Source organism: Oncorhynchus kisutch, linkage group LG10 (genome assembly GCF_002021735.2).
Source record: "Oncorhynchus kisutch isolate 150728-3 linkage group LG10, Okis_V2, whole genome shotgun sequence".
Lineage (NCBI taxonomy): Eukaryota > Metazoa > Chordata > Actinopteri > Salmoniformes > Salmonidae > Oncorhynchus > Oncorhynchus kisutch.
This window is the reverse complement of record NC_034183.2, coordinates 56,376,572-56,394,611: the sequence shown is the minus strand read 5'-3', so window position 1 is coordinate 56,394,611 and position 18,040 is coordinate 56,376,572. Positions and strand designations below refer to the sequence as shown.

The 18,040-nt window shown below is 40.2% G+C and overlaps 1 protein-coding gene across 2 annotated transcripts in view; it reads right to left on the bottom strand.

Moving 5' to 3' along the window:
• The window catches only part of LOC109898468 (interleukin-21 receptor-like), a 28,229-nt gene that overhangs the window by 3,202 nt on the left and 6,987 nt on the right, over positions 1–18,040 (bottom strand). Inside the window, exons 1-8 of one of the 2 annotated variants that reach the window (XM_020493445.2) lie at positions 14,399–14,648; positions 13,970–14,085; positions 13,623–13,731; positions 13,226–13,413; positions 12,681–12,823; positions 12,401–12,572; positions 12,157–12,247; positions 11,410–11,503 (exon numbers count right to left, since the gene is read on the bottom strand). In XM_020493445.2, the coding sequence (XP_020349034.1) occupies positions 11,410–11,503; positions 12,157–12,247; positions 12,401–12,572; positions 12,681–12,823; positions 13,226–13,413; positions 13,623–13,731; positions 13,970–14,027 (855 nt within the window). In that variant the 5' untranslated portion in view covers positions 14,028–14,085; positions 14,399–14,648. Of the gene's footprint in view, positions 1–11,409; positions 11,504–12,156; positions 12,248–12,400; positions 12,573–12,680; positions 12,824–13,225; positions 13,414–13,622; positions 13,732–13,969; positions 14,086–14,398; positions 14,649–18,040 lie in introns of those variants that run through there. The other variant, XM_020493446.2, reaches the window with a different exon arrangement.

The window sequence follows — 18,040 nt, the reverse complement described above, 5'->3', positions numbered from 1 at the left end:
TGCAAGAGGATGTTTTCACAGGTTCCAGTATCTCTGGTTTATCTTTCATTAGCTTTTTCCTGCCTGCTAAATCTTTTGAAATGATGTGACTGTCATGGACACGGCCATAATTACATATGAGTACACTGAAGCGAATTCAGGGTGTAGCCCCAACTGGGACTCAAACCCAGGTCCAGCGGCTGTCAAGCCAACACCTTAACTAATACAACAAGGTCCAAACCTCTTGATGAGGTCGCTAGGTGTTGGGTTAAGGTCACTACATTACCAATTACCTCCAGGAGAGTGTGTCTCCACGAATCTCAATACCAAATTCCTCAAGTTTACACTGCTTTCTGATGGCCGCCCTTGCTCCATCCCACTTCTGACACCAGTGTAGCAAATTTGGGGGTGTAGCCCCAACGGGGACTCGAACAAAGGTCCCGCGACTGCAAGCCAACACCTTAACCATTACCATTTGGGCTCCTGAGTGGCGCAGTGGTTTAAGGCACTGTAGCTCAGTGCTAGAGGTGTCACTACAGACTCCGGTTTGATTCAGGCTGTATCACAACCGTCTGTGATTGGGAGTCCCATAGGGCAGTGCACAATTGGCCCAGTGTTGTTAGGGTTTGCCTGGGGTAGGCTGTCATTGTAAATAAGAATGTGTTTTTAACTGACTTGCCAAGTCAAATAAAAAATATGCCAATAGGTCCAAACCTTTTGGCTAGGTTTTGGGTTAAGGTCGCTACAACATAGTTTGTACACAATAAAGAAACTCAATTATGAGTCAACATCTACAGTGGGGAGAACAAGTATTTGATACACTGCCCGATTTTGCAGGTTTTCCTACTTACAAAGCATGTAGAGGTCTGTAATTTCTATCATAGGCACACTTCAACTGTGAGACGGAATCTAAAACAAAAATCCAGAAAATCACATTGTGTGATTTTAAAGTAATTAATTAGCATTTTATTGCATGACATAAGTATTTGATACATCAGAAAAGCAGAACTTAATATTTGGGACAGAAACCTTTGTTTGCAATTACAGAGATCATACGTTTCCTGTAGTTCTTGACCAGGTTTGCACACACTGCAGCAGGGATTTTGGCCCACTCCTCCATACAGACCTTCTCCAGATCCTTCAGGTTTCGGGGCTGTCGCTGGGCAATACGTACTTTCAGCTCCCTCCAAAGATTTTCTATTGGGTTCAGGTCTGGAGACTGGCTAGGCCACTCCAGGACCTTGAGATGCTTCTTACGGAGCCACTCCTTAGTTGCCTTGGCTGTGTGTTTTGGGTCGTTGTCATGCTGGAAGACCCAGCCACGACCCATCTTCAATGCTCTTACTGAGGGAAGGAGGTTGTTGGCCAAGATCTTGTGATACATGGCCCCATCCATCCTCCCCTCAATACGGTGCAGTCATCCTGTCCCCTTTGCAGAAAAGCATCCCCAAAGAATGATGTTTCCACCTCCATGCTTCACAGTTGGGATGGTGTTCTTGGGGTTGTACTCATCCTTCTTCTTCCTCCAAACAAGGCGAGTGGAGTTTAGACCAAAAAGCTCTATTTTTATCTCATCAGACCACATGACCTTCTCCATTCCTCCTCTGGATCATCCAGATGGTCATTGGCAAACTTCAAACGGGCCTGGACATGCGCTGGCTTGACCAGGGGGACCTTACGTGCGCTGCAGGATTTTAGTCCATGACGGCATAGTGTGTTACTAAATCAAATCAAATCAAATTTGATTTGTCACATACACATGGTTAGCAGATGTTAATGTGAGTGTAGTGAAATGCTTGTGCTTCTAGTTCCGACAATGCAGTAATAACCAACAAGTAATCTAGCTAACAATTCCAAAACTACTACCTTATAGACACAAGTGTAAGGGGATAAAGAATATGTACATAAAGATATGAGTGAGTGATGGTACAGAGCGGCATAGGCAAGATACAGTAGATGGTATTGAGTGCAGTATATACATATGAGATGAGTATGTAAACAAAGTGGCATAGTTAAAGTGGCTAGTGATACATGTATTACATAAAGATGCTGTAGATGATAGAGTACAATATTCACGATGCGGTCTGTGTGGGTGGACCAATTCAGTTTGTCTGTGATGTGTACGCCGAGGAACTTAAAACTTACTACCCTCTCCACTACTGTTCCATCAATGTGGATAAGGGGGTGTTCCCTCTGCTGTTTCTTGAAGTCCACAATCATCTCCTTAGTTTTGTTGACGTTGAGTGTGAGGTTGGTTACTAATGGTTTTCTTTGAGACTGTGGTCCCAGCTCTCTTCAGGTCATTGACCAGGTCCAGCCATGTAGTTCTAGGCTGATCCCTCACCTTCCTCATGATCATTGATGACCCACGAGGTGAGATCTTGCATGGAGCCCCAGACCGAGGTTGACTGACCGTCACCTTGAATTTCTTCCATTTTCTAATAATTGCGCCAACAGTTGTTGCCTTCTCACCAAGCTGCTTGCCTATTGTCCTGTAGCCCATCAAAGCCTTGTGCAGGTCTACAATTTTATCTTTGATGTCCTTACACAGCTCCCTGGTCTTGGCCATTGTGGAGAGGTTGGAGTCTGTTTGATTGAGTGTGTGGACAGGTGTCTTTTATACAGATAACAAGTTCAAACAGGTGCAGTTAATACAGGTAATGAGTGGAGAACCAGAGGGCTTCTTAAAGAAAAACTAACAGGTCTTTGAGAGCCGGAATTCTTACTGGTTGGTAGGTGATCAAATACTTATGTCATGCAATAAAATGCATATTAATTACTTAAAAATCATACAATGTGATTGTCTGGATTTTTGTTTTAGATTCGGTCTCTCACAGTTGAAGTGTACCTATGATAAAAATGACAGACCTCAACATGCTTTGTAAGTAGGAAAACCTGCAAAATCGGCAGTGTATCAAATACTTGTTCTCCCCACTGTAAATATTGCTCCCAGCATTGATCAAAGCTCAGTTGATAGAGCATGGCGATTGCAACATCAGGGTTATGGGTTCGATTCCCACGGGGGACCAGTACGCAGGAGAAGAAAAAAAGTTTGAAATATATGCATTCTGAAATGTAAGTCGCTCTGGAATTGTCTGCTAAATGACAAAAATGAAGATGATTAACGTAAAATCACCCCATTCCATACAAATGTGCGCAACCGCAACATTCAAACGAGGCTACAAAGAAAACTAATGGGACTGTAGTGACTGTGTTGACTTCAAAATCGGGGGTGTGAACTAGGTTTCTATTCAAGCATTGATCAACATGGTAACGGCTCTATAGTATTGGAGAAAAGTTGAAAAAACGGACCCTCAGTTACATCTAGACGTATCATGTTGTAACGTACAGCACGCATAAAGCAACTATTTCTGCCTTACAATCTCTCTCCACCAAGTGTAGCACTTCTCTCATCCTTTAAAAACAAGAAATGGACAGTGGCGGGGTAAGGGGGGGGTAAGGGGAGGATACCTAGTCATTTTTTGCGTCATCATTGCATGCGATAACATTCTCAAAGCCACTGTTTACTTCTAAGATCACTTTAGCACCGCCATAAAAACCTGATTCAAATTCGACACAAACCTTCAAATAGGTATGTAATGACACATTATATAAACTCTTTATAGTGTTGTATTTACATTTTAGAGGCGATAAGGTGATAAGTTGGACAGATCGAGTGAAAAAAAACTATTTTCCCACACGACATCTCTTCTTCTCACTATCACGCATTAGTTTCGCTTCCCCACCCGCCATTTTTAGAAAGACCCGACAGGCTCATTGCCTGCTTGAATTATGCAGAAACGGGCAGTGTTTAGGTCATGTAATTGATTCTGTTGGAAAGGGGAGAAATTGTGCTTTACAATGGTATTGACATTACAGTTGATCTGGAAGTATTACGTTTTTGGGGCGCTAAAATAAGGGCAATTGTACGGACCAAGGCGATGTACGAGTTTACGTTATATTCTTGATCTAACCGAGTTCTAATCGCGCCCGCCTCTTTGCCAAAGAATTGTTCGTTATGTTCACCTTCGTCCCCCGGATTAGCCTTTTTAGTAGCACATTCACCACTCTCTCAAAATGGTTAACTCCACCCTCTCGCGGAACAAGCCATGGCCTGAGACGTGAAACGAGCTACCTAAACTCCGAGTCGGCTCAGTTGAGTAGGTAGGCAAAACTAGGGATGCTGCTCGGCTTCTGACAGTGTTTGCGAGATGGCGTACAAAAGGCGATTTTAAAACCGTTCTGCGACTCCTGCCGTGTCTACAGACATCCCCCAAACAAACCAAAACCGACTTTCGGAGAATGAGGGCACAACTGGTAAATAGTCAGTCAGTCAGGTGGCTAGGTGCCGGTAGAGACTTATATTGCAGTAACTTTGAAGAGTCCATGCTATTCGGAATCCTTGTGACGTCCCTAACGCATTATAGTTTAAATGTAAAATAGTTACGGTAAGGATTAAGGTTAGGGTAGGATAACACTATCCAACGTTGAAGTGCTCTGGCTAGTATTATTTAGCCAGATTGAATAATGAAGTAAGAAGCTAACGTTAAACGGAGCCTACCTCAGCAGGAGCAACACAATAGGCTACTAAATTCTCATAATAACTTTGCTTTACAGAGAGTATGCTACTGAGACATTGGTGTGGTGATCAAGGCTGAATGCAGAGGAGAGAGGGGAAGCTAGCAGAGAGAGAGGTTAGTACAGTGGTTCCCAAAGTTGGGGTCTCGGCCTAATATTTGTACTAGTCTTATCAAACAAGGTAGGAACTTCAAAATAAGATATGTTTCAATTTGAACATCTCGACATGGCCTACATTAAAATGCAAACAATACAGTTATACAAATGTCATACTTTTTCGTTTATTGGTGAATGTTCATCTTATCCATTTTCCACTTCTTTTTTTACCACTACATCACTGATATTAATACAGAATCATAAGTAATATTCTAATAATTCATGTGAATGTGATAATATGATTATCTGTGTGCAGTGGTGGAAAAACTACCCAATTGTAATACTTGAGTAAAAGTAAAGATAACTTAATAGCAAATAAAAAGTCACCCAGTAAAATACTACTAATAATACTAATAAGTCTAAAAGTATTTGGTTTTAAATATACTTAAGTATCAAAAATACATGTCATTTCTCAAATAAGTATCAAAAGTAGAAGTATAAATAATTTAAAATTCCTTATTTTGCACAAACCAGACGGCACAATTTTCTAGTTGTTTTAATTTATTTTTGCATAGCCAGGGGCACACTCCAACACTCAGACATAATTTACAAACGAAGCATGTGTGTTTAGTGAGTCCACCAGGTCAGAGGCAGTAGGGATGACAAGGGATATTATCTTGATAAGTGCGTGAATTGGACCATTTTCCTGTCCTGCTAAGATTACAAAATGTAACGAGTAACGATTCTGTATTCATTATTTTCTTTCGGAATGTAGTGGAGTGAAAATAAAAGTTGTCAAAAATATAAATAGTAAAGTAAAGATACCCCCAAAAACAACTTTAGTACTTTAAAGTATTTGTACTCCAGTACTTTACACCACTGACTGTGTGCTCCAGTTGGATGTCTGTTTCTGCGGAGCTTGATTCGTAATGCCTAGGAATACAAACGTGAACACTATCCACTGAGCGTCCAAAACATTTGGAACACCTGCTCTTTCCATGACAGACTGACCAGGTGAAAGCTATGATCCCTTATTAATGTCACCTGTTAAATCCACTTCAATCAGTGTAGATGAAAGAGAGGAGACAGGTTAAAGAAAGATTTTTAAGCCTTCGTGACAATTGAGACTTGGATTGTGTATGTGTGCCATTCAGAGGGTGAATGGGCAAGACAGAAGATTTAAGTGCCTTTGAACGGGGTATGGTAGTAGGTGCCAGGCGCACTGGTTTGAGTGTGTCAATAACTGCAAAGCTGCTGGGTTTTTCACAGACAACAGTTTCCCGTGTGTATCAAGAATGCTACTGGTGTTCTGCCAGACTCTCTGCAGCCACAGAGGAAGTAAAAGATTTCAGCGCTCTTTCAAATACTTGCATTTTCACAATTTTATGTGAAAAGATTATTTACATCTACCCATAAACGATTTATCATCATCTATTTGTTGTGTGTGTGTGTGTGTGTGTGTGTGTGTGTGTGTGTGTGTGTGTGTGCGCGCAATTGCTATACTCTGGATGACATGAAAAGGGATCTTTCGGACTGATCTCAGAACAAGTACACATTGTGCCCCACCAAAGCCCTGCCCAGTACAAATTGATAATGGCATTCTGAATATACACTTGTTTTGACACCATTGGTTGTTTACTGACTTAAGACACATAATCTATGTCTCTCTCTACACATATTCCTTCAATGTTGGCCTATCTCAAATGTTTTTTTTTTATGCATGGCTTTCATTTTCCCATGGACATCACTTCCCCCTACTGGATGTTGATGTAACGGTAGTTGAGAAACAAGCAGGGGCCTCATTTATCAAAGGTACATATGCACCAAAAAATAATGGTTGGCTAATAAAAACATAAAAACATACATTTGCCGTCAGCAAGGAGATAGCATAGCAACATGTCGACTATGTTTCTTTGACCTTTATTATATGGGCTTGAATCATAATCGTATTTGGAGGTGGGATGGAGACATGTTATCTGGGTGGGGTCAGGGGAATGGGGGGGTGGGGGTAGTTTTTGGAGACCCACTTCTTTTTTGTTTTCTTTTCCATGCACATTCTGAATGTATTATTACTTAAACTGTAATATGATACAAATTATGTTTGTTTTTTTCCGGAGTGGCAGCCCACAGGTACAACACGAAAATATATGTGTGAAATAATGAATGGGAAACATGATATGAACAGAATATTAAATTATATGAATTTGAATATTGTACCTGTAGCGCCACCCCAACTATTAAAAAAAGACAAAAGAGTAGACCTGGTTTGTATGAACGTTGAGGCTTGGGCACTGGGGTAGACCTGTTTTATTTGAGAGTGCCCATGGATTTACTTAGTTTTTATGAGTAATGGGGTGTAGGGATACACAAGGCTCATACAGGCAATGGGTCTGGATGGATGTCTATTTGCCTATTCAAATCTTTTCTGGCAGCAAGTTTGTGGTAGGAATAAAAGTGAATGGGGTTTTGGCACGTATTATGAGTTTATCTATGAAATTATTAGCAGAATACTTGGGGAATACAGGCCTAGGCAAAGTGGGTAACAGGGCTGTGATAAGCAGGTAACAGGGATGAGGTATTTTGGCAAAGGAACTGCGGTCTAGGGGTAAGAAATGGGGCTTATAGGGCAAGGATACATGTGCATCGTGGCTTAATTGTATCAATATTAGGGTATTGGCATGTGGGTCTTAGGGTAAGGGCATTGGGGTAACAGGGCCGGGTGTGTGGGTAACTGGGTGTAGGTGTGTGTGGGGTTAGTGGGTTGAGGTACATAGATATCGGGGCTGAGCAATAGGGGTTAAAGTCTTAATTTTATTATAGGCACAGCACTGTATGTTAACAATAAAACATACTTTTTCACAAACAGAAAGTATTCATATCCCTTGATTTATTCCACATTTTGTTGTTACAGCCTGAATTCAAAATTGATCAAATATGTTTTACTCAACCATCTACACATAATGCCTCATAATGAAAAAGGTAAAACACGTTTTCAGAATATATATTTTTTTTAAATGTATAAATTAAACACATAAATATCTCATTTACACTCCTGAGTTAATACTGTAATCTCCGCCAAAGGTGCTTCTATCATCAGGGGCCTCATTTATCAACTGTGTTATTACAGCTGTCTTTCCACACCTTGATTGTGCAACATTTCCCCATGATTATTTTCAAAATTCTTTAAGCTCTGTCAAATTGTTTACTGGTCATTGCTAGACAACCATTTTCAGGTCTTGCCATATATTTTCAAGTAGATTTAAGTAACAATTTTAACTTGGACACTCAGGAACATTCACTTCCTTCTTGGTAAGCAACTCCAGTGTAGATTTAGCCTTGTGTTTTAGGTTATTGTCCTGCTGAACAGTGAATTCCTCTCCCATTGTCTGGTGGAAAGCAGACTGAACCAGGTTTTCCTCTAAGATTTTGCCTGTGCTCAGCTCCATTCCGTTTCTTTTTTATCCTGAAAAACTCCCCCGCCCTTTGATTACAAGCATACCCATAACATGATGCAGCCACCACTATGCTTGAAAATATGGAGAGTGGTTCTCAGTAATGTGTTGTATTGGATTTGCCCCAAACATAACACTTTTGTAATAAGGACAAAAAGTGAATTGCTTTGCCAATTTTTTTGCAGTATTACTTTAGTGCCTTGTTGCAAACAGGATGCATGTTTTGGAATATTTTTATTCTGTACAGGCTTCCTTATTTTCACTTTGTCAATTGTGGAGTATACAATGTTGTTGATCCATCCTCAGTTTTATCCCATCACAGCCATTAAACTCTGTAATAGTTTTAAAGTCGCCATTGGCCTCATGGTGAAATCCCTGAGCTGTTCCTCTCCTGCAACTGAGTTAGAAAGGATGCCTGTGTCTTTGTAATGACTGGGTGTATTGATACACCATCCAAAGTGTAATTAATAACTTCACCATGCTCAGAGGGATATTTAATGTCTGCCTTTTGTTTTACACATCTAACAATAGGTGCCTTTTGCGAGGCATTGGAAAACCTCCCTGGTCTTTGTGATTATATCTGTGTTTGAAATTCACTGCTCACTGAGGGACCTTAATAATTCATTATATGTTTGGGGTACAGAGACAATCGAAAATCATGTTAAACACTACTGAGTCCATGCAACTTATTATGTGGCTTGTTAAGCGTATCCTTACTTCTGAACTTATTTATTATTGTCACAACAAGTAGGTTGAATACTTTTTGACTCAAGACATTTCAGATTTTAATTTAGAATTCATTTGTAAAAAGAAAATCGAAAAACATAATTCCACTTTGATATTATGGGTTATTGTGTGTAGGCCATTGAAGCAAAATTTCGCTATTTAATCCATTTTAAATTCTGACTGTAACACAACAAAATGTGGAAAAAGTCAAGGCCTGTGAATATTTTCTGAAGGCACTGTACTTTTCACAATACAATAATCATTTTAAAAAGCTATTTGGGATTGCACTAAGGGTTACTAATGGCATAAGATTTGCATAGTGGCATGTCTGGGAAGTTAAAACATTCTGCCTACACCTCCACAGAAATGTTATCAAATGTGCTATTGTGCTTTCTTGTAGAAACGGACATGGCCCAGTTACAACATTTCCAAATCATACAGCAAATTTTCGTATTTCTGTCACCATAAAAAGTGAATGAAGGGCTTTTTCCAGGTGGGATTGTAGCGCTCGTTCCCGAGTTCACAAATATAATATGGCTCTTATTTATCAATGAAAACATGCATATATTTTGTTGCATGCACAAATCCTAGAACTTCCACCTCTGCAATAATTTAATAAGAAATGTACACAGTTGATAAATGAGCCCCCTGATGATAAACGGTACTGGGTGTACACTTTAGAGCTAGGTGACAGAGGCTGTTGATATTTTAATATGTTTTACCAACACATTTGTTTCCTTCATCATGATATAATTATAGTCATGGGTGAAAGAGGGCCGCCATGGTCGGGTAGAGTACCAGCTAAATAAATAGTGGCATTACGCCATACCGGTAAAACATGAGCCCATCACAATAATTTAAATGAAGATGGCAAGAAAACTGTAGGCTATTACACCAGAATTTATCGTTGCCGCCTGTCAGTCGCAATAGAAATGAGCGAATTGAATTAAAAACGTATGGTATACGCTCCAAAATGCTGTGTGGTTCGACGTGAACAATGACATTTTGCCAAGGCAGAGATGACTGGCCGAGGCTGAGACTGAAACGCGCGTGGGCAGCAAGACGCATCAGGCTACAAGAGTATACCTAATATGACAATCCCCGAATGTCATTGCACTTTTTGGTGTTTTGTAGCCTAACAGATGTCTCTTTCCATTTTCAAATGGCGGGTGCACAGTGCACTGCTTGGATGCTGTTATTATTTTGTGGACAAACGTGCACAAGTAGCCTACTTTTTGAAGGAATTGGCAACAGACCTTCATGCGAATATCAAAGAATCCACATAAAACAAATATGCGCATTCTTACATTCTTATATTCAATGACGGCCTGGGAACAGTGGGTTAACTGCCTGTTCAGGGGCAGAACGACATTTGTCAGCTCGGGGGTTTGAAATCACAACCTTCCGGTTACTAGTCCAACGCTCTAACCACTAGGCTACCCTGCCGCCTCTAAGGTATGCAATGACTGACATGACAAGAGGAAAACTGATGATACACTACCCATTTTCGAAATTATTCCTTGTGCATTCTACTAATACAGTTTTCAAGAGTAAATTGAAACCTGGACTGAGTTCCCCCATAGTTTGGGAACAACTCATCGCGCTATCTGCGCGCTGTTGGCTAGAGCGCACGTATGATGAGATTATATGGACAAAAGAGCGAGATTTCTTTTTTAAAAGCACTTTCACCACCATGTGAAGTTAATCATAATGTATTTAATCTGTAGTTTAATCAACTAAAAGTGCATGTTTTCCCGAAAAGTCATAGTTTGAGGAACGCACAACGTGTCATCCCGTGACTCCCAAGTTTACTTCGAAATTATAGTTATTATATCAATATTTGCACATAAAAGCGTTTCCACCGAAATTTCTCGCATAATTCAATTTACCGACACAAAAAGATCTCACATTGTCTAGCATATTTTGTTTAGTCGACATGTGGAAAGTTTACCGTTTCCATCAGGCCTGTCATTACATTTTTATCTGACGTACTTTACCCGCATAAAAACGTTGGACACAAACCTGGTTAATCAGATGAAAACATCATGACTGGTTGTATTCATGTCAAATTAAAAAGGCAATACATTTTACATTTAAAAATGACATGTTTTTAGTATTCACTAAGCACAGTGGATATGACCCCTTCATAAGAGTGTCAATTGTTTTGTAAATATATATAAATAGAAAAGGCTAATCTAAAAAGATAAGTGGTTACCTTTCTGGAATATTTATAAAATACTCGAAGCGGAAAATATTTAAATATAACCCTAGCAAACATCTGAGTTTCGATTTCTACCTGTGGTATTTTCCATTGGGGGGGTGAACTGCTCTGATGTAGAACGTAAGCTCAATGTCTACTGAGCATCTACCCACATATGAGTTGAAAAACAAGCCCTTGAAGCCCCTGCAGACTGAGTCATTATAATGCCCCCCTCATATGTGTAGTCATTGTGGGATTTGATTATGGGAAAGTCCCATTGTTGGCCATGCTGAAGTTCCCCCTATCGGCAACACCTGCTGGAGGGGTTTAGAACATGTCCCACAGACGCAATGAGTTATGTTTTGCCTGTATTTTTACCTTAAAATCCCCTCCATATGTGTGGTAGAGAGGCTTGAAAAAGTCCTCTGGGCTTGGGGAATAGTTCATCAAGTGTAGCCTCTTCGGCCACAATCTGCAGGGAAGATATGTAGAGGCAAGTGACAAACAGGTTGTTTTCACAAAGGAAATTATATGTGAATATGTGAAAGTGACATAAGCAGAACTATTCAGGTCTTCACAAATACACTTTCACTTTTCATTTCTGGGAAGATGGAATCTCTCTCTATGCAGGTGTTATAATATGTTTTATAGGGTAAGTGGATTACTAATAATAATGTAGAAGCAAACCTAACCACCGTGCTATCATGGGTTAGGTTTGGTATAATGATAATGTAGAAGCAGCTCTGACTTCCTGTGTTTTCTTACCCCTATATGTACATTGTGTATCTTCAAGTAAAGAGCATCAGCTGTGGTTTCTGTGTATGTGGGAGGTTATGCCAGGAAAGCGTATGGTGTATTCACGCTTTCTGTAAAAACACCAAGAGGCTGAACATTTCTAGCTTGGTCGCAGATCAATTTGTGCTTTAGCCAACTGTTGTTTGTTCAAGGCATCTGACGAAAGTCAGAGAAGTTGGATGTATCACATATGATAGTGACCAGGCTAGAACATTTCATTTATTGGCAGACCTGAAGAAATTGAGGATACAAGTTGGTGTCTGATAATTTTTTTTTTGCAAACACAAACACTTACTGTTACTTGAAGGATCATAAATAAGGCATACTCACATTTTAAAGAGGTAGCACAGGCAGCACAGGATCAAACAGGGGAGAATGGTCAGTAAAACAGGCCACTGCCACCATAACTTATCATCCCCTTCTGTAAAAAATACACATAGTGTAGAGAGAGAGAGAGACATTTTACTCCACTTCATACATTACTATAACCTGAAAAATGAAGTCCCAATCAAATATATCCAGGTAAAGCATGTATCGCAGATCAGTCAAAACTAAACTTGCTGCATTCATGTACCTGTAGTCCTCCATTCTACGGTGGAGCTCCATTCACTCCAGGGACCTTGGTAGTTACTCACAGGGTTCACTGAGGCCTGGACATTCGCCACATACTGAGTTCCTGGTTGCAGTTGAAGGCTGTTTAGCACTAGGTACCTCTGGTCCTCTCTTACAGGGTAATAGACTGGATCCTGTAGGTCCAAAGAAAAACTTATATTTAACAGTTTGGGGAACCTGGTCTTTCACATACTGTAATATTTGATTGGAAACATGTAATATAGCAAATATATTTTGTTTACCTTTATATAGTTATTATTTGTTGTAATCCGCACCCTGTACATGAGGGATTTATCAAGGTAAATGTTTTTATCCATCTGCCAAGTGACGTTGTAGCCGTCAATGTTCTCTGTCACTTGTACATTGACTGGATGCTGCGGCTTCACTATGGAAGAAAAGGCCGAGAAGCTTGGGTTGGAACCATTATATGAAAAAGGTATGGATTCAAGTGCACAAAGCTTAATCATTTGTACCATATTAGCTTTCAAAGCGGGTGATGCATAAGAACCCAGGACGCACAGTCCACATCACACAATAATCCTCATTGTAAAGACTGTTCAACACTGTCATTTCAAAGCTGTGCAAAGTTCAAAACTGCTGATAAAAATGTGTCACAGCAGAATAGGACACCATACTCAATCCAGTAATTGGCTGATAAGTGGCTAATAAGATGACCTTACTGCTAATAATAAACACTTCTTATTCATGCCATATCTTGTCACTGAATCAGAGACAATGTTCAGGGGAAAGTACAAACCATCCTATGACATAGGTCTACTCCACTTACCTAATTTATACAATTTCCAGTCAGTTGAGTCATCCGTTTTCCTTTTGTCTTCTTTTCCTGTGTGCTTTACTCTTGCAGTGCAAGTAGTGTCCGTGGATATTAACATGAAAAAATCTTCTGGTTGTATTATACACCAGCTTTGTGAGGGTGTTATTTCACAGCTATCATTCACTTGGTCAACAGAATCTCTGAAAAGAGAGAACAGTGATTATACTATTCAAATACAGATTTTGTGAAGAAAAACAAAACCAAATATGAAAAGGTTTATGTAACATTCAGATGTTTTTCTTAAAATGATATGTTTAAATGTTACAGTACATAAATATGTTTAAATGTGATCTCTTAAATCTATTGGTGCAAGGCCAGACACACAGCAGTGAAAGAGAACAGTGTGTACCTGCACTCTGCCTCAAGGAGAATGGGAGACGAGGGCACTGTGCCTGAGCAGGAACAGTTCAGGGATGTATTGTAGTCTGTGGTGCAGGTGACATTGCAGAAACATGCAACTGTGAATGCAGGAAAAAAGGATGATGTGGTCAGTGTGATGCCAGTGCCATGGTACCCAGACTCATAGTCTATATAAGGCTCAGCTGGTATCCTGATGTGATAAAAACATTTCCTGCTAATCCAACCAATTACTACTCATAGGAGATAACTATCTAGATATGTGTTTGAGAAAACACATCACTTGAAAATCAATACAATATATAGCACAAATAATAGATGAGAAAAAGTTCAACTTACCATATTGAATCAGGTAACACAACACCAGTGAGCTGATTAGCGGTGGTTTCACAGCCATGAGGGCAACAATGGACTGTTCTGCTCAATAACTGAGATCATCAATGGCACCTGAAAGCCTGAAAAACAATAAATCACATATGTCATTGTGTTAGAGTTCATTATTTGAAGTGAAATAACCATTACTGGAAGTGTAGGAAACAAATATATAGTATTGTATTGAAGTCGAGAAGAAGGAGAAAGTCTTGAATTAAACTATCACTTTCATGTCAAGCAAAGGTTAAGTCTGGAAATGTAAGCTACAAATGCGTTTACAATAACACCAAACCCCACACAAAGAAATCTTAACAATGGTAGACAACGCTAACAATAGAATAAAGATATTGTACTTCAATGTTATTCAGAAAAATACTATTCAGATAGTATTCTTACCTTATTGGTTCTGATATATTTGGCTAACCATGCCACATGGCATCATTGTTCGAGTAGTTCTAAAGCCAAATGAATTCATTAATTTGTGTCACAGACTGTGTGATCAAGTTCAGTGCACAATGACATATCTGACATATTGGAAGTCGTCATCTGCTGCAGTGTCACTGAGGATGTGGTTGTTTTGTGGCTACCCTGTGAGCATTGTAGGAGGTCCCTTCCAAACCCTGCTTCTGTTTCGCAACATAATCCATCCGTGAGAACAACGTTTAAGACATACACTATATATGCAAAAGTATGTGGACACCCCTTCAAATGAGTGGATTTGGTTGTTTCAGCCACACCCATTGCTGACAGGTGTATAAAATCGAGCACACAGCCATGCAATCTCCATGTACACATATTGGCAGTAGAATGGCCCGTACTGAAGAGCTCAGTGACTTTGAACGGGGCACCGTCATAGGATGCCACCTTTCCAACAAGTCAGTTCATCAAATGTCTACTAAGCTATATGTAATTGTTTAAAGAAGGACATAACAAGGATACTTTTGCTATGTGATTTAGAATTTTAACAACCCATGAAGTATAAAAGAAAATATAAAAAAAAATACGTGATGAAACGTTATTTTTGGCCTTACTACTATTAGCCGATACATGGAAAAACAGATTCAAGATTCAATAAAGATTCAATAAAAACTAAAAATTATTATAACAGATACACTCCATGGAACGACAGATACTGCCCCCCAAAAAAATCTAAAGGATGTTTGTTCTGAAGTGTCTGTCCAACAGTATATCTGATATAAGACAGATCAAGAAACATTTGTAATTAAATTGTACATGTATTTAACTACTTATTTTTTGGTCCCTAAACAGTCCATATTTACCAGTCAAAAGTTTGGACAGACCTACTCATTCAAGGGTTTTTCTTTATTTTTAATATTTTCTAAATTGTAGAATAATAGTGAAGACATCAAAACTATGAAATAACACATGGAATCATGTAGTAACCAATAAAAGTGTTAAACAAATCCAAATATATTTCAGATTTTTCAAAGTTGCCACCCTTTGACTTGATGACAGATTTGCACACTCTTGGCATTCTCTCAACCAACTGGAATGCATTTCAATTAACAGGTGTTCCTTGTTAAAAGTTAATTTGTGTGTAGAATTTCTTTCCTTCGTAATGCTTTTGAGCCAATCAGTTGTGTTGTGACAAGGTAGGAGTGGTATATGGAAGATAGCCCTATTTGGTAAATGACCAAGTCCATATTATGGCAAGAACAGCTCAAATAAGCAAAAAGAAACAACAGTCCATCATTACTTCAAAGACATGGAGGTCATTCAATATGGAACATTTCAAGAACTTTTAAAGTGTCTTTAAGTGCCGTTGTAAAAACCATCAAGTGCTATGATGAAACTATCTCTCATGAGGACCGCCACAGGAAAGGAAGACCCAGAGTGACCTCTGCTGCAGAGGATAAGTTCATTAGAGTTACCAGCCTCAGAAATTGCAACCCCAAAAAATGCGTCAGAGTTCAAGTAACAGACACATCTCAACAGCAACTGTTCAGAGGAGACTGCGTGAATCAGGTCTTCATGGTCAAATTGCTGCAAAGAAGCCACTACTAAAGGACACCAATTAGAAGAAGAGACTTGCTTGGGCCAAGAAACACAAACAATGAACATTAGACCAGTGGAAATCTATCCTATGGTCTGATGAGTCCAAATTTGAGATTTCTGGTTATTATATTGGGCAGAATGAGACCGAATATCCAAAGGAACATATTATAGGTCCAATGCTGTTTTTATCTCAATATCAAAATCCTTTCTGGGTAACAATTATGTACCTAACAGTGATTGTTTTCAATTAAAATGGTCAAATAGTAACAAAAATAGCTTTTTAGCAAAGGGCAATTTCTCAAGCAAGAATTTTGCTAGGACTGTCTGGGGGTGGTCTGAGAAAGTAGCTGCTATTGGCAGAGGTTTGAAGCTCTCTTTTGTATTGGTATATCATTTACCACATGGTGATGTCACCATGGAAGGTGTCGTGGAAATTTTAATCAAAAGGAAGAGAGACTGCAGATTCTTCAAAACAACAACTTTTTTTTATAAGATTTGCAAATCTGGAGCTGGTTAACAATCCACTCAACAGTGCAGCATTAAGAGCCCAACAAACAAGAGTTGGGTCTCAGCCTTTATAGGAAAATACAACCTCTGTATGTGGCAGTTTAATAATAAAAATTTGGAGGTTAGATAGCACAGTGTCCAAGGAAGGGCCGGAAGTATACAGAATGGTGTCGTCTGCGTAGAGGTGGATCAGGGAATCGCAAGAGCAACATCATTGATATATACAGAGAAAAGAGTCGGCCCGAGAATTGAACCCTGTGGCACCCCCATAGAGACTGCCAGAGGACCGGACAGCATGCCCTCCGATTTGACACACTGAACTCTGTCTGCAAAGTAGTTGGTGAACCAGGCAAGGCAGTCATTAGAAAAACCGAGGCTACTGAGTCTGCCGATAAGAATATGGTGATTGACAGAGTCGAAAGCCTTGGCCAGGTCGATGAAGACGGCTGCACAGTACTGTCTTTTATCGATGGCGGTTATGATATCGTTTAGTACCTTGAGCGTGGCTGAGGTGCACCCGTGACCGGCTCGGAAACCAGATTGCACAGCGGAGAAGGTACGGTGGGATTCGAGATGGTCAGTGACCTGTTTGTTGACTTGGCTTTCGAAGACCTTAGATAGGCAGGGCAGGATAGATATAGGCAGGGCAGGATAGATATAGGTCTAACAGTTTGGGTCCAGGGTGTCTCCCCCTTTGAAGAGGGGGATGACTGCGGCAGCTTTCCAATCCTTGGGGATCTCAGACGATATGAAAGAGAGGTTGAACAGGCTGGTAATAGGGGTTGCGACAATGGCGGCGGATAGTTTCAGAAATAGAGGGTCCAGATTGTCAAGCCCAGCTGATTTGTACGGGTCCAGGTTTTGCAGCTCTTTCAGAACATCTGCTATCTGGATTTGGGTAAAGGAGAACCTGGAGAGGCTTGGGCGAGTAGCTGCGGGGGTGTTGGCCGAGGTTGGAGTAGCCAGGAGGAAGGCATGGCCAACCGTTGAGAAATGCTTGTTGAAGTTTTCGATAATCATGGATTTATCGGTGGTGACCGTGTTACCTAGCCTCAGTGCAGTGGGCAGCTGGGAGGAGGTGCTCTTGTTCTCCATGGACTTTACAGTGTCCCAGAACTTTTTGGAGTTAGTGCTACAGGATGCAAATTTCTGCCTGAAGAAGCTGGCCTTGGCTTTCCTGACTGACTGCGTGTATTGGTTCCTGACTTCCCTGAACAGTTGCATATCGCAGGGACTATTCGATGCTATTGCAGTCCGCCACAGGATGTTTTTGTGCTGGTCAGGGCAGTCAGGTCTGGAGTGAACCAAGGGCTATATCTGTTCTTAGTTCTGCATTTTTTGAACGGAGCATGCTTATCTAAAATGGTGAGGAAGTTACTTTTAAAGAATGACCAGGCATCCTCAACTGACGGGATGAGGTCAATATCCTTCCAGGATACCCGGGCCAGGTCGATTAGAAAGGCCTGCTCGCAGAAGTGTTTTAGGGAGCGTTTGACAGTGTGTGTGAGATCATGG